The sequence below is a fragment of the Procambarus clarkii genome, chromosome 17, assembly GCF_040958095.1.
Source record: "Procambarus clarkii isolate CNS0578487 chromosome 17, FALCON_Pclarkii_2.0, whole genome shotgun sequence".
NCBI lineage: Eukaryota > Metazoa > Arthropoda > Malacostraca > Decapoda > Cambaridae > Procambarus > Procambarus clarkii.
The window spans coordinates 39,652,565-39,668,169 of NC_091166.1; the positions used below are offsets into that span (position 1 = coordinate 39,652,565).

The 15,605-nt window shown below is 38.7% G+C and overlaps 1 protein-coding gene across 2 annotated transcripts in view; it reads right to left on the bottom strand.

The window, feature by feature from the left end:
• Positions 1-15,605, bottom strand: part of LOC123772405 (tubulin alpha-1 chain) — a 30,145-nt gene that overhangs the window by 2,875 nt on the left and 11,665 nt on the right. The window contains exons 2-9 of one of the 2 annotated variants that reach the window (XM_045765520.2): positions 10,298-10,402; positions 9,974-10,170; positions 9,600-9,781; positions 8,851-8,947; positions 8,226-8,324; positions 7,899-8,048; positions 6,768-6,957; positions 5,411-5,865 (exon numbers count right to left, since the gene is read on the bottom strand). In XM_045765520.2, coding sequence (XP_045621476.2) covers positions 5,759-5,865; positions 6,768-6,957; positions 7,899-8,048; positions 8,226-8,324; positions 8,851-8,947; positions 9,600-9,781; positions 9,974-10,170; positions 10,298-10,402 — 1,127 coding nt within the window. In that variant the 3' untranslated portion in view covers positions 5,411-5,758. Of the gene's footprint in view, positions 1-5,410; positions 5,866-6,767; positions 6,958-7,898; positions 8,049-8,225; positions 8,325-8,850; positions 8,948-9,599; positions 9,782-9,973; positions 10,171-10,297; positions 10,403-15,605 lie in introns of those variants that run through there. The other variant, XM_045765519.2, reaches the window with a different exon arrangement.

Consider the following 15,605-nt stretch of genomic DNA (forward strand, 5'->3'; position numbering starts at 1 on the left):
TGAAATTATCCTATGATGCTTTAATGTCTATCTTCATACAATATTGGTCTAACAGTATTACTGCATATGAACTATTATTCACTTTAGTATTTATCACTAATGTAATGATAATGTAACAACAGCGCTTAACATTACAATATTTGATGTAATAAAAATGATTCATGGTCTAACAGTAACCAAAATTTAACCTATTTTTCTATGGCTGTTCCCTCCTGAGTAATATTATTGCTATTATATTGATCCATTAATACTTTTTGTGCAAGCTTTCTAAGTATATTCACACAGATATATAGAAAGAGCAAGTTAAAAAGAGCCCACTTTCTTGACACCAGCTGCACTACATCTCTTAAGCCACAAATTATTAGTAATTAACATCTTGTCTCCATAATTTATTGCAACTATTTTATGCTTCCTCAGAATACTGTTCAGTTGGATGCCTTATAGCAAGAACTACATGAGTTATATAAATAATAAACACAAACATAATGCTTTTGCAGTAAACATTTCACTAAAATTCATAGTCATTCCCAATGGCTACAGTTCAGTACATTTTTTTCAGTGAAACCTCTAAGCAATAAATTTAACACACTTGTTACATTAAACCACACAAACACTCCATGCATGTTAGGCAACAATAAATGATTAAGTCTGGAGGAATTGATAAGCAGTGAACAACACAAACCATTGTACCAGTGTTTCACAAACAGTAATGAATCACTCCATGTGGGAGTTGCAGAAAGCTACATAGCGATAAGCTTACTCAAACTTGTGCATGCTGAGTGCACAAACATATATGAAAGGTCTTAATTAACACACTTCATGGATTATACAAATTGCTCAAGCTATGAGAATACCTCGGTTCTTATATGGGCAATAAAAGTGCACTGACAACTCTATGGTGAAGGCAAATGCACGGAAAAGAATAATTGCTAAATATTTGCACTAGCCCAACAAACGTGTGACTGTAGCCCTTACACTGCCACCCAGTGGATGCGTGTGGGGTGCATGATATATAAATAAAATTAAAAGTATTAGTTTAACTCCAATGTGAACAGCTTTGTTTAGAGATCTATGAGATCTAGTTCCTGATCCTGCTGTGTGACTGTAGCCCAACTACCAACCACTTGGACTGGATGGTAGACTGTCGATCTTGCTTCTTGCAGGTCAGCATTCAATCCCCCCATGTAAGTGGTTTGGCACCATTCCTCTCACCCATCATACCCCAAATCCTTATCCCATGTCCCTTCCAAGTGCTATATTGCCATATTGGCTTTCTCCTGATAATTACCATTATCTCTGTAACCCTACTGATCTCAATAACCCGACAGCCAATAGCATGGATACACTCATAATAAACTAAACTAATACTGTAAATAAGCTTATGCATATGTTAACAAATTCTGAACCTAATTCATCAAATATGCAACTTGCTTAGCACATAATTAGTTCCTCAACCCATTATGTGCCTCTGTAACCTTTCTGCCACAATTAACAAGAGGGATATAAAGGCATAATAAATCTAAACTACAGTAACCATGAAATAATTAAGTTTTAAGAATATTTGTATAATAGTAAACTATGTGGTACACCCTGTATACTGTAAGTTATGTATATGAGATGAGCCAATTGTTACATTATGACAGAAAACAAGGAGACCATGTTCTTTACACTATTTCTCAGCATTCCTTTAAAAATATTGTGTTTATATTATAAACCAATATTATAAATCGATAGCTGCTTTGGAGAAAGTACAGCACCGGGCAACAAAAATAATTTCAGAACCAAGTCAACTCATACCAGGAATGGTTGAGGGCCACAGTACTAACAATGTTGCAAACCAGGCATGACAGGGTGGATTTCATTAAAACTTAAAATGCTTAGTAATTTGTAGGACGTTGATCCAGATAATTTCTTCAAAAGGTCAGATGTAACAAACAAGGAGCAACGGTTTCAAGTTCAACAAACCCCAATGTAGGACCAAAAACAGGAGATACTTTTACACCCACAGGGTTATAAACCCATGGAACTGCCTACCTGCTAATGCCATAAATGCTGAAACTGCTGAACTTTAAAATACAGCTGGAAAAAATCATCAGGACAACTGGTGGGATCTTTTGACAAGCTGCTGACGTTCTGTGCTTGTTGAGGCAACCAAAGTGTTGGTGGCCCTCAGTTAAATTCAGGTAAGTAATATGCACATTTTCAAAACTTTATACTGTAGTCACATTAAAAAATAATTACAGCACTGTACAATAATGTAGCAGTTACACTAAAAATAATGTGGTAGCCACTTAAAGCATCCCTAAACTATTCCACATTCAAAAAATTCTATTCCAAGCATTTATAGGTTCACAATAATTCCCATAATTACTAATGACAATTGTACTGTAATCATATTCACTAACTATTAATGACACCTGTAACAAATTCCAAGGTTTCCATGAATCACTTAGGACAGTCAAAAGTAAGCAGTTTCACATCAGGCCAAATGATGATCAGCCTGCCAAATAAGGAAGCAAACTGGGTCCATCACAAGGTCAGATGCATTCAGATAAAACATGGTCAAAGACACCATCGTCAGATGAGTTCCGACTCTCATACATGACAAGACAAGCCTCACTAGAGCAAACAGCCAATCCCACCCTCATTCAAGCTCTGTGCTCTCACCCATCCGAGCTCTCCACCCCATACTCGAGCAAGTTCTCTGCTCTTGGCTCCAGGCCTCGCACAAGAGCTCTGCTCTTGGCTCCAAGCCTCGCATAAGCTTTCTGCTCCAGCCACCCTCAGCACCAAATCCTACCCAGCTCTGCCAGCAGCATGTAACAAGCATCCTTGTCACAACCTATTATGACACCATCTTACCAGTTCTAACATCGAGCTGCTGTAACCAAACTATGTTAAATATCAAAACCACCACACTTTTGGAAGACTGTCACCCAAAACTCTGTTACAAAATATATTATCCTCACTTTGTGGAAGTATGTGATAATCCAGCCTACCAACTCTCTTGTGGTGCAAACAGCCCAGAACAAGAATATATACACCAAGAGGTCTACCCCACTTCTTGGTGTATGTAGAACACTCCAAAAGTTAACATTAGCTCTGGACTATGTTCAGAATTAAAAGTACAGTATACTTGCTGGTTGGTCAGTAAGCAAACATACTGGCCTTAATAAACCCTCAGAGGTTGATAGGGCTTGAGCCTAAAACCCACCACAGATATATATGTTGAAAAGGGAAGACTATGCTGAGAAACCATCTTTTTTCCTTTATTCTATAAAGGCCAAATGCCACCCGACCACATCAGTTGGAATGGGATGCAATAATCAACAAACTATACTGTATAATTATGTTGAGCAAGTCACTAACATGGCTGGAACAAATACAAAAAACACAAATTAGAAAAGAAAAAGAAATTTTTTTCTCTCTCCTAAACCAAAATGATACAGTAATTATCTATAATTTTAACTGAAGAAAAAGAAGGGTCTATAGTCACAACTATAAATTTTGTAATAGGTGTAATGAAAATAAAGCATCTACCTGCCCTAATTTAAAGTTTACTAAATCCACACCAAAAGAAAATTAGGATTTGAGTTCTTACGAAAAGTTCCTTTAGAGCATGGCCCATAGTCACTCCCTGTGCTAAGATTCAACTAGGCCCAAAGGACATGGCAGCACATTGAACCAATGCTTCACATCTTATTTCAATAAGCCCTGCTGGGGTCATACTGGTGCTATTCAATCTAACATTGAGAGCCCATATAGGGTACTTTAGAGACCTTAAAACCTTAAGATAGAACTTAGCCGTGCAGTAGTATCGCTGCAGCATTCTGATAGCAATCTATAGCTCCCCAATCAAACTGCCACCAAATGGCAGCTGCAACTCCTCAGTCATGGCCATGGACTTAAATCATTGTTTCTTGTGAGGTATATAGCTTTGTGCTGTGTTGATGCCAGAATCTGCTTTCAGTTTTGTGCTGTTCCATAGCTAGTCTGGTTGCCTTCCAGGTCTGCATCGGTTGTCAATAGGGTTCAGGTACTGGAAGCTAATATAATCCAGCCAGTCTTTCTTTTCATATGTTTTAGAGATCAGAGTTCTGGCACCAGATCAGTCTGATCTTTGAATCTGCTGCTCTATTAGTACACTATGGTGACTCATTATAAATTATCATAACTTTGCTTGTTGTGTGGTGGGGAAATTCCTTTTGGAATTCTTCGATACTGAGGGCCATTCCTACTGTTCAGCCCAACTACTTGGGCTGGACAGTAGAGCAGTGGTCTTGCTTCATGCAGGTCAGCATTCAATTCAAGACTGCCCAAGTGGTTGGGCACCATTCCTCTTCCCCCATCCCATCCCAAATTCTTACCTTGATCCTTTCCAAGTGCTATACAATCGTAATGGCTTGGCACTTTCGCTTGATAATTCCCGTCCCTTAGGCTTGTGTGGAATCATGTTTGGGTAAACACACAGTTTCAGATTCCTAGTAGGCAAGAGACTGTTCAAGCCAATGCCAAATTACAGTGCAGGCTTGGGTTTTGAACCACCCATTCCTGGGTTTTGTAAAGTTCTCTCAAGATTCAATATTTTTGGAGGCTAGGGTGGAAGTTCTGGGCCACTTTACTTCCTAGTTTCATGACACGAATGTAGGCACTTCTGATCCCTTACCTTCAATAGCAATAGCTTTTTCTGTTAAATGTCTGGCTTCTGCCTCTTCTGGCTACAGGTTCTAAGAGACTGCAGTCTGTTCTCACACAGAAGTTTGCAGGAGTTAGGTTAGCAGCCTGATATTGTGTTTTTCTTTTGTCAAGGGTCATGCGTGGAGATTGAGCCCCAGGTGGCTCTGTCTTGTTGAAATTAACCCTACAGAGCTTTTGCAGTGTGCCAGTCTGCCATGACTGTCATGTCCTCCAGACCCAGTTGGATTTTGACTTAGAGAATGATGAAGAGGACTAGCTCAGAAAAGACTTTCTCTCTTAAAAAAAAAACATTGAGAAATTAAGAATGACTGAAGTATTTTTGTTTTGTTTTGTATGATTAACATAATTTCCATATAAAAATTTTGTTCTTACAGTACAATACATTATTATAATACTTTTTTAATATAATGTACAGAGTAATAGAAAGGGTTCACAACTGGTAAAACGTTTGCAAATGATAGTACCAGAATGTAATTTTCAATCTAATTAAAACCTATAGAACCTGTACTAGCATTTTGTTTAGAGCATAAGAAAATGGTTATGAGTGATAGCTGGGTGATGTACCATCTGTACTGAATAATCAGTTTAAGCATTTAACAAGCATTAATTATCAGGATACAGTATTTTTCTGAAATGTATACTGTACTGTATATGCTGAGATGTGTGAAATGTGTGCATATGGCTGAGCATTCTTCATGTGTATATAAATGTTCTGTGATACAGTAGTGTACTTACATGATCTGCTTCAAATTGGATAATTATGGATGACAGATTTAATAAAGAAAACTAAAGTTTCACACTGATCATTCTGAAAAATGCATTAGTGACTAGCTGAAAACCATGGTGTTTATTATACTTTAGCTATAACATCTAAAATAATTACAAGAACATTCCTTTGTGAAAAAGAGTGAACCAGTGGGTGGGTTGTTAGGTGGACAGGTGAAGGTGTGATCAACCAAGAGCATTATACTCATGTGGGACACTTGCAGGTTACTGTTTGTAATCACCAACTGGTCATATATAGGACCCAACAGGGAAGGAGAGGGGAGAAAATTGGATCTCAGTAGTCGCTGTTTTCCGGTTCTTCCGGATCTGATGAGCTTGCCTCCACCTCATGGTAGTCCATTTCCAAGGCAGCTGTGTCTTCCCGAGCCTCGGCAAACTCTCCTGGGATATTGTGAGGGATTGTGGGAAGTAGGTGTCATGAAGAATCATGGGGAATGTGAGTGGGAAAAGGGATGCATAAATGAGATTCAGGGAGAAGACAACACTGATGCCAATACATCACAATGTGTGTTGATTCTCATTTAATTTCATTATATAAATAATTACTAGATGGCAATTTATGACATATGCATTAATGAAAACAGATTAATAAATACTGATTGCTCAAATATTAAAAATATATACTGTATACTGTACACCTATATAAGTAAAACAGTAACAACTGTTTTAAAGAAATACAAAAAGTATCATTTAAATATGTGACATGTGAAATCTGAAAAATGTGAAAAATATCCTCTCTATAATTTCAATTCTTTTGTCTTGCTTGTATAGATATTTTTGCTTCCATATTTCTTCCGACAAGTATGGAAAACCTCATGTTCTGTAACCTAGGGATTACCTAAATGTGTAACCTAGGAATGTCTTACAATATCATCGTTATCATGGTTAGAACAGTGAATCACTGGAAGAGAAGCATCAAGGGTAAATAAACTACAAGACTTGTAGCACAGTGATTACAGCAGATGACTCTCAATTGACTGAACCTGGATTCAATTCCCAAGCAGGACGAAACATTTAGACACATTTCCTAACACTGGATGTGTCTGTCATCTAGCAGTAAATAGGTGCTTGGAGGTTAATTGAGTGCTTTGGGCAGCATCCTGGAAAAGATCAGTAATTGGCTAGGGAAGCCTTAATAAGCTTAACAGGTTTCTTTCTCCCACAAAGGGGAAACCACAAACTAGAAGCTATTCACCCTCACACAGATAAAGAAGTTTTCATTAATGAAAACACGCATTCATTCACATACTCCTACAGACAGATATAAGGTCACTGGAACTTACCTTCTTCCATGCCCTCTCCAACATACCAGTGGATGAAGGCTCTTTTGGAGAACATTAAGTCAAACTTTCTGTCCAGGCGTTTCCAGGCTTCCTTGATAGCAGTGGTGTTGGAGAGGACGCAGACAGCTCGCTCTACCTTTGCCAAGTCACCACCAGGAACCACAGTGGGTGGCTGATAATTGATGCCCACCTGAAAAAGAACAAGAAGAAATGCATTGGCATAAGGAGATATATAAAATAATTTTACCTAGGAAGAAATATTATCCTTAGTCAAAGTAAGTTTTTTTTAAGTTTAGTTCATTTATTATGCACCCCATACCTATCCTGTGGGTGATAGTGGAAAGGGTTACAGAGGCACATAATGGGCTCAGGAACTGAACCCCAAAAATTCCTTTTCACAATTCATTCAGTGTCACAATTGAAATGTTTATCCTGCACACTGTCACCATCCAGTGGGAAGTGGAATATTAACTTTCATGGATTGTCCAAAAAATATGTGCATGTTCAGTTTTTATTTGGAAAGGGAACTAAGTGCAGTTGTTAAGGTACCATATAAGCAAAATGCATAATGCTATGATTTAAGTACTAGTGAAAGGAAAACAAATACTGATTTTTTATTAAAATTAGAATTTCTCATCAGCTCTCCTAGATGTCTAATTTAAAATTTTAGTGCTTATATAATGCCATAAAGCACTTCTTTTAAGTACAGTATATTAATTGCTAAAATTTCATATTTCAGTACAGGCTTCAGATGCAAATATTATGGTCAAATGTTAATATTTTGATTTAAATAATCTTAAAGAATTTTGGGTGTGAGCAATCTAAATATATAGTACAATTCATACTAAATTATCTTGAATGGACTAGGGTATGGTTATAAGTATTTATCTAGGGGGCAAAGGACAATTTTATTAATTACAAAATATAATGCTTTGAAATTGTGTAAGACCATTTTCAGCAACTACTTTCCCCCAAAGAAATATTGATCTGCTGAGTCTTGCTAAAGAAATGGTCCACTCTATATTTAGTCATCCTAAAATCTGTTAAAAAAACTACATTTATATTCTTCCAGCCAAAAAATTATAAGCAATATCAAATGTATGTAGTGAAATTACTTGTAAATTACTGTACCTTAAAGCCTGTGGGACACCAGTCGACAAATGAGATCGTTCTTTTTGTTCGCAACTCGGCGATGGCCCCATTGACATCCTTAGGAACAACATCACCTCGGAATAAGAGACAGCAAGCCATGTATTTGCCTTCCAGGGGGTTACACTTTACCTGTAACCCAAATTTTTGTGCATAAGTTGTAAATCATTTTGTAATGATTGGTTTAATATAGCCTTATTATGCACTCTTGTATTTCTTAAAGCAGTTCTACATGCTAAGGGAACTTAAATTATTACACACTTTAAACTGATGAAATTGTATAAATTAACTTCTCCGAGATATTCATACCATCTGTTGATCCTGTTCAAAGCATTTGGAGGTGATGGTGCGGACATCAAAGTTGTCATGCTGAGCATTATCAGTTGACACTACAGGAGAATATGTTGCCTGAGGGTAAAATATATTTCAACTTAGGTTCCTTGTATTTTCCTAATGACTGCTACTACTAGTAAACTGGGTGGGGAAAAAGAATGCTTATGGTATCTATAGTCTATTTATTCCAATTAGTAGTGATGAGAAATATACAGTACAGTATATTAGCTTATTATTAAAAATATATTAACAAAAGTTGACCAGACCACACACTAGAAGTTGAAGGGACGACGACGTTTCGGTCCGGCCTGGACCATTCTCAAGTCGATTGTGGATCGACTTGAGAATGGTCCAGGACGGACCGAAACGTCGTCGTCCCTTCAACTTCTAGTGTGTGGTCTGGTCAACATACTTCAGCCACGTTATTGTGACTCATCGCCTGCATATTAACAAAAGAATTGATACAAATTTAATGGTACCAGGAATTTTTGTAATATGATCATTTAGTTTCAACAAGTTAACTAATTATATTTCTTATAGTAATGAAGATGAACTGAGAACAGTAGCATACTACCAGCTGAGCACTGCAACAGTGCCTTACCAAAGGGAAATGTATCCTAGGGTATGGCACCAGATTTGTTTGAAACTCTGTTAAGTCAACATTGAGTGCTCCATCAAACCTCAGAGATGCTGTAATGCTGAAACATAAATGTTTGCTATTTAATTTTACTAATATCATTAGTAAAATTGGGTTAGGATCATAGGCAAGTGGTGAAATCTTGTAATTATATAGCATCAGTTCATGACATGGTATGCCCAAAATGTTGTACATGTTTCTATGTATATTTTATAAATAAAATTATTATTATAATTAAATAATAATTATTATTACTTATTATTATCACAGAAAACACATTAAAATGATGTATCAATGAGAAAATCAGTAGAAGCCAAGAGGAGAATTTAAAACTACACACTGGGTACTAACAAGTGACTTAAACCACTGGGCCACAATATGCTAAACAGTTATGTAACCTGGGATTCAACTGAGTTCTTGAGGCATCTTCTAATACTATTGAGGTATCAAAGGGTGCCTCAGGATCCTAGAAGATTTGGTTGAATTCCAGGTTAAATTACTTTTTAGCATATCATGGCCCTTTGGTTTAAGGCGTGTGCTAGGGAGTACCCAGTGTGCAGGTTCGAATCCTCCTCATGGCTCCTGTTGATTTTCTCATTATTATTATTATTATTATTATTACTGTATTATTATTATAATTGGGAGTATGTGTGGTATTTCATATATTCATTTGCTCACTCACTACACAACTTTTCCCATTGCATCCCCCTTACCTGGAGACCACCTGACCAATCATGCGGTTGAGATTGGTGTAGGTTGGTCTGGAGATGTGAAGACCTTTCTGGCAAAGGTCATAGATGGCTTCGTTGTCAACCATGAATTCAACATCACAGTGTTCCAGAGTTGTGTGGGTGAACAGGATTGAATTGTAAGGCTCCACTACTGCTGTTGACACCTGAAGGAATATAAATCTTATATTGATTTTTCATAAAGCTCTCAGAATGACTTCGATTATTGAATAGGATCAAAACCTAGTTTATTTATTCTTGTTAATAAAGATGTGTAAAGTACCTAACCTGGACAACTGGGAATATAATGACGTGTCAAGTCCTAACCTGGGATAGTAGACATAAGAAAAAAGTCGAACCTGAGGTGCCGGATATATCGAAAAGCAGAGTTTGGACTTCTTGCCATAGTCGAGGGAGAGATGTTCCATCAACAGTGACCCGAATCCTGAGCCAGTTCCTCCACCGAAGGAATGAAAGACAAGGAAGCCCTGAAGCCCAGAACATTGCTCCTGTTGCTTCCTGATAGTGTCACGCACCACGTTCAGCTGTTCCTTACCTGCGGAAAAGGTTGATGAAAGAGGAGACTGTTTGTGGAAAAACTTCACTAATTGGTTAGAATCTACTGACAACACATAAGACACCATCCCTGACAACACAAATTAGTGACCCTTAGCAACTCGTACCAACAGTGTAGTGGCCGCGGGCGTAGTTATTAGCAGCGTCCTCCTTGCCAGTATGGAGAGAGTTGGGGGAGAACAGGTTGCGGTAGGTCCCCGTTCTGATCTCGTCTGCAAGAATACAAAACACATAATTAATTTTGGTTGGGATTTAAAGCCTATAGAGAACCAATATTATTATGGCCTATTGAAATTGAAATAAGTTCTATGGAATGTCTGGATTATAACAAGACCTATTGAGTGCGAGGGGGTCATTAAGGCCTACTGAGTGACACCATTATTATCGCCTATACTTATAATACTTATGCCTATATAAGTAATACTAAATAATTAACATTGCTAATTACCAATAATTACCCACTTACATATATGTAACATTACATAATGCGTAAATGATGATCTTAAAATAGTTAGCTTTTTACTTGATGCTCAAGGAGGTACTCTAATACAATGATAAGAAAGGCATTTAGGCTATTGTGAAAATCATTATAATCGAGTACCTATTCATAGCAATTGATCGTATGGTGTAGAGCAAAACCAATGTGATATTTGAGATCGGCGCCTCCAACATTAGAAGAAACCAATCAGAGATATAAGTCGGCAAAAACTGTTGGTGTATATTTTTGCCAGACGAGATAGAAATAATAGCTGTATTTCGTAACCCTTATGAAAAACCGCTGTGTGTATTATGTATACATTTTCTTGGTGGCTGGCACGCGGGGATCAGCTGGTCACGTGCTGCAACTAGTGCTTGTTTCCAGAACTTTCCGGTGGAATCCCTGGTGTAGATGAAGGTCAAGTTATTGATTGGCAGGTGTACATGCATTCTCTTAGTCCGTCTACCCACTACTACCTCCTCCCCCTTTTCTTGTACCTCTCCTTCCTTCTACCTCTCCTCCTTCCTTCTACCTCTCCTCCTTCCTTCTACCTCTCCTCCTTCCTTCTACCTCTCCTCCTTCCTTCTACCCGCTTCTACCTCTCCTCCTTTCTTCTACCAGCTTCTACCTCTCATTTCTTCTACCTCTCCTCCTTCCTTCTACCCGCTTCAACTTATTGTCTTTCTACCTGTTTCGACCTCTTAAACTCTCATATACTTATGTTTAGGGTGCCATTTACATTCTTTCCATTTTCCTTCCGTTCCCAACTTATTTCCTCTTTCCCAATTCCTTCCCTATTATTTTATTTCCCCTTTCCCTCCATATAAGCATCCACCACAATATGTGGTAATAATAAATATAACACATACTACTAATATAAATGGAAAATGAGAGAGAAAGAGAGAACACTAAAACAAAGTCTGCAATGACCCTATAAATATCTAAAAAAAATACAACAGTGGATTGGTACGCCCACTTGACCTACATTTTGAAATTTATTATTTGCGCGGTGGTATATATTATGTTAATTGATGAATACAGTGTGTGTACTTACCTAGTTGTGCTTGTGGGGGTTGAGCTCTGGCTCTTTAATCCCGCTTCAACTGTCAATCAACAATGTGTGTGTGCGTAATTACCTAAGTGTAGTGTGTTGAGACAAAGATTGTCACAAAGTTATCTAAGATGTAAGATGACGTCGTCAGACACATTGAGCCTGGTCGACTGTAATAAAACAAAGCACGAATTTACCGCGCAGAATTTGCTGCTAGGCTCTTTCTATGTCTCTTTAATTCCTAAACATTCGCTAGCTATTCTATGTGCTCCATGGTGCCGCCCTTCTCGTGGTGCCCTCAGCACGTGTGTACATTGCTTAATTGTTAATCCAGGGCGGATTAACTGCACGGTAATAGCTGCCCTTGTTCTGGTATTTACAATCAATAAATCTACCACTGCCCTTGTTTTTCGTACAATTAATTCTAAACAGTTGAATGTATCGTTTCTTTCGTTGAGATAGAACCAGCTAGATTATTCAGTATCATGTTACCCCCGAACACGATTCCCTAATAGTTTTACATCCAGGTCCCTACATGTCCTCTCGAATAATACATTGCATTTTGACGTCAGAATCGCCAACAGACAAAATATGATATACTATAAATCATAGCACCTCACAACCAACCACTGTTTCCGTGCGTGACACCATCGGTTAGGCCAGGCTAGGTTCGAGCAATTTAGTACATCATTTTTGTGACGTTGTGATAGCTGGAGAGAAGGGGCTGCAAGACCAGGGTGCATGCACACCATTATAACTGTGACTAGCTAATTAAAAAGTAAGCTGTAGCATTATTATAAATTATAATACAAAAGTAATAAATAACAGTGATTATAATGCAAAACAGTAATATATATTTTATTAGCATGTAAGTACACTTATAGTCCTGGACTAGGTTCAGGACTGAAGCATTCTTGCTTGTTAGTAGTAAGTTACTGTAGCGACCTTAGGAACTGTCCAGAGGGTAATAGGCTAAATCCAAACACCAAGCCAAACTGAAACTAGCTGTGCGGGTGGCGTCCGGCCGCCCACGTCCCTGGAGCTCCATTCTGCTCCAACACTGACCTATATTTACACCCTTCCCCTTCTTGGTAATTACAGCTATTGTGTCATGAGTTAACACGGCTTCCTCCCGTACATGTTCCTAATACGCCCAAAACACTGCTTCAGTTTCTGGGCCCCGCCTTTTAAAGTGTCTAAAATCTAATGCTTTCAAAATTGTGCATAGGTTTAGCTTCAATTGTCATTGAAATAAAAGTTTTCGCTGCCATCACGGTGGCTCATCTGCGCTTGAAGTGTCTCCGTCCTTCTGTTATATCGATACCCATAGAGTATCTTGCACGCCTGCATCAAGTCAATTTCTGAGTCTTTTTTTTTCCTTCATGTTACACATTGCATATGTGACATTGTCCTTTTATTTCAATTCTCTCACTTCTGGGTCTGGTCATGAAACACGTTGCTGCACTTTCCAGACATTCCTGTGTTTTATCTGGGGCAAGCTCCATGCTCGTGCTGCATATCCTGGCACTTATCAAGAGTGTGTGTTGTGAATATCGTGTCTGTGTGTATGTTAGAGGAAGCTGGTGACCTGGCACACGTGCACCTGTGCTTGTCACTCGTACACCCGGGTTATTCATCACACAGCCTAAGACAACAAGTGGGAAGACACACTCGCCCAGTTCCCAGTGCTGCCGAGGTTACCCTCGCGTATTAGGCTACACCTCCTGACGGCACTTTATCCTTCCTACCCCTCAAGAGATTTCCTCCCTGCAACCGCCTCAAGAAAGATTATCATCCATCTTGCTAATCCTGTAATTTAGGCTTACTGCTCCCTCTGTATGCGTGATAAATTTCATTTGGAACCATTGTTTATTGTGGCTGAAAACATGAGGGTAGTTTAGCCTTTAAGAACGATCCAGCTGTCGGTAAACATCTCCCCGTGCTTGTTATACTGATTATGTATCTTTATTATTTCCTTTTCCTTTTTTATTCTCTTCCTTCTGCTGTCTTGATTCCCAAGGCGCCAGAAAATTGCTGGTCTTGATGAAACCTCATCACGTAACATTTTGTATTTATCATTTAACTTTACAGACAATATATTTTTATTTGCTTTGTGTATAAAAAATAGAAGATATCTTTACTGCAGAATCTGTAATAGGTTCAATGTCAGAAGATATATTCAACTCCTCAAATATTTCTATTCCAAATATTGCTCGTTTAAAATAATTAAAATTCAAATCATCGTAAAACATGTAAATAAAAGTTCAAATATCTTATTTTTTTTAATAAGATATTTCTTATTTTGATTGGTGTGTATCCTTATATTGTTTGGCATTTATCTTCAAAATTGAAATAGTAGGAAATTTTTAAATGTGCCCTCTATCTCTGACACACACACACACACACACACACACACACACACACACACACACACACACACACACACACACACACACACACACTTTCCTGGAGTATGAAGCTCCAGCCTGCAGTCCATACCTAGTTAAACACATGACAAAGTTAGAGAAGATTCAGAAGTATGCCACCAGACTAGTCCCGGAACTGAGAGGTATGAGCTGCGAGGAAAGGCTAAGGGAGCTGAACCTCACATCCCTGGAAAACAGAAGAGTAAGGGGAAACATGATATTCTACAAAATTCTCAATAAAATTGACAGGGTGGACAAAGACAAATTCTTTAGCACGGGTGGAACACGAACAAGGGGAAACAGGTGGAAACTAAGTACTCAAATGAGCCATAGAGAAGTTAGAATTTTTTTTTCAATGTCAGAGTATTTACCAAATGGAATGCATTAAGTAGTGATGCGGTGGAGGCTGACTCCATACACAGTTTCAAATATAGATATGATAGAGCCCAGTAGGCTCAGGCATCTGTACACCAGTTGATTGGCAGTTGAGAGGCGGGATCAAAGAGCCAGAGCTCAACCCCCGCAAGCACAACTAGGTGAATACACACACACACACACACACACACACACACACACACACACACACACACACACACACACACACACACACACACACACACACACACACACACACACAAACAAAAAAATATTAGAAAATTATCTTTTGGAATTCGAGAAGGTGGTGCAGGCCAACACCGTCAGTAATTTCAAAGCGTCAAACGACAAAGAGTACAGGGAAGACAGGACACCTCGAGCGTAGCTTTTATCCTGTAACTACACTTGGGTAATTACACACACACACACACACACTGCCAACAATCACGAAACCACCATTTTCCACCTACGTTGATGATGCGGAAGGGGGGGGGGGAGAGTTCAATAGTGTTGTTCTAATGGTCGTTTCATAAGCAGTCCTTCTAGCAGCTGATAATACTAATATCTTGTGTCATCACAAGTGACCGTCATAACCCCTCTTCCCCAAAGCCTCCCTTTCTCAATCCCGTCACCCCTTTACCCCTACCTACCCCCTCACCCCCTACCCTTCCATTCCACTCCCCTCCGTCCAGCACCTAACGCATCACCGACTTACTTCCTTGTTCCAGAAACTTTCTTATCTTTCTCTCACTTTGTTTCCCCTCCTCCGACATTTTCCCCTATCCCCAACACTTTCTTCCTTCCCCGATACGTTCTTCCCTCCTCTATATGTTAGCATTCTTAGGAACACTAATTATACGGATGTTGTAAACTCTCAAGATATAATTACGAGGAGAGAGCGCTACGCCAGTATGAACACAACATTCGAAAGACGACAGAGAGACTAAGAGCTGGGATATGAGGACGGGCGAAGACATGGACCATCCAAGACGGAACGCCGGCCTGCGAGAAGGAGGTCGTCGCTTTATCAACTAGTGTTAGTGACTGGGTCGTAAGACGATACCAAGATTCCCATTACATATGAT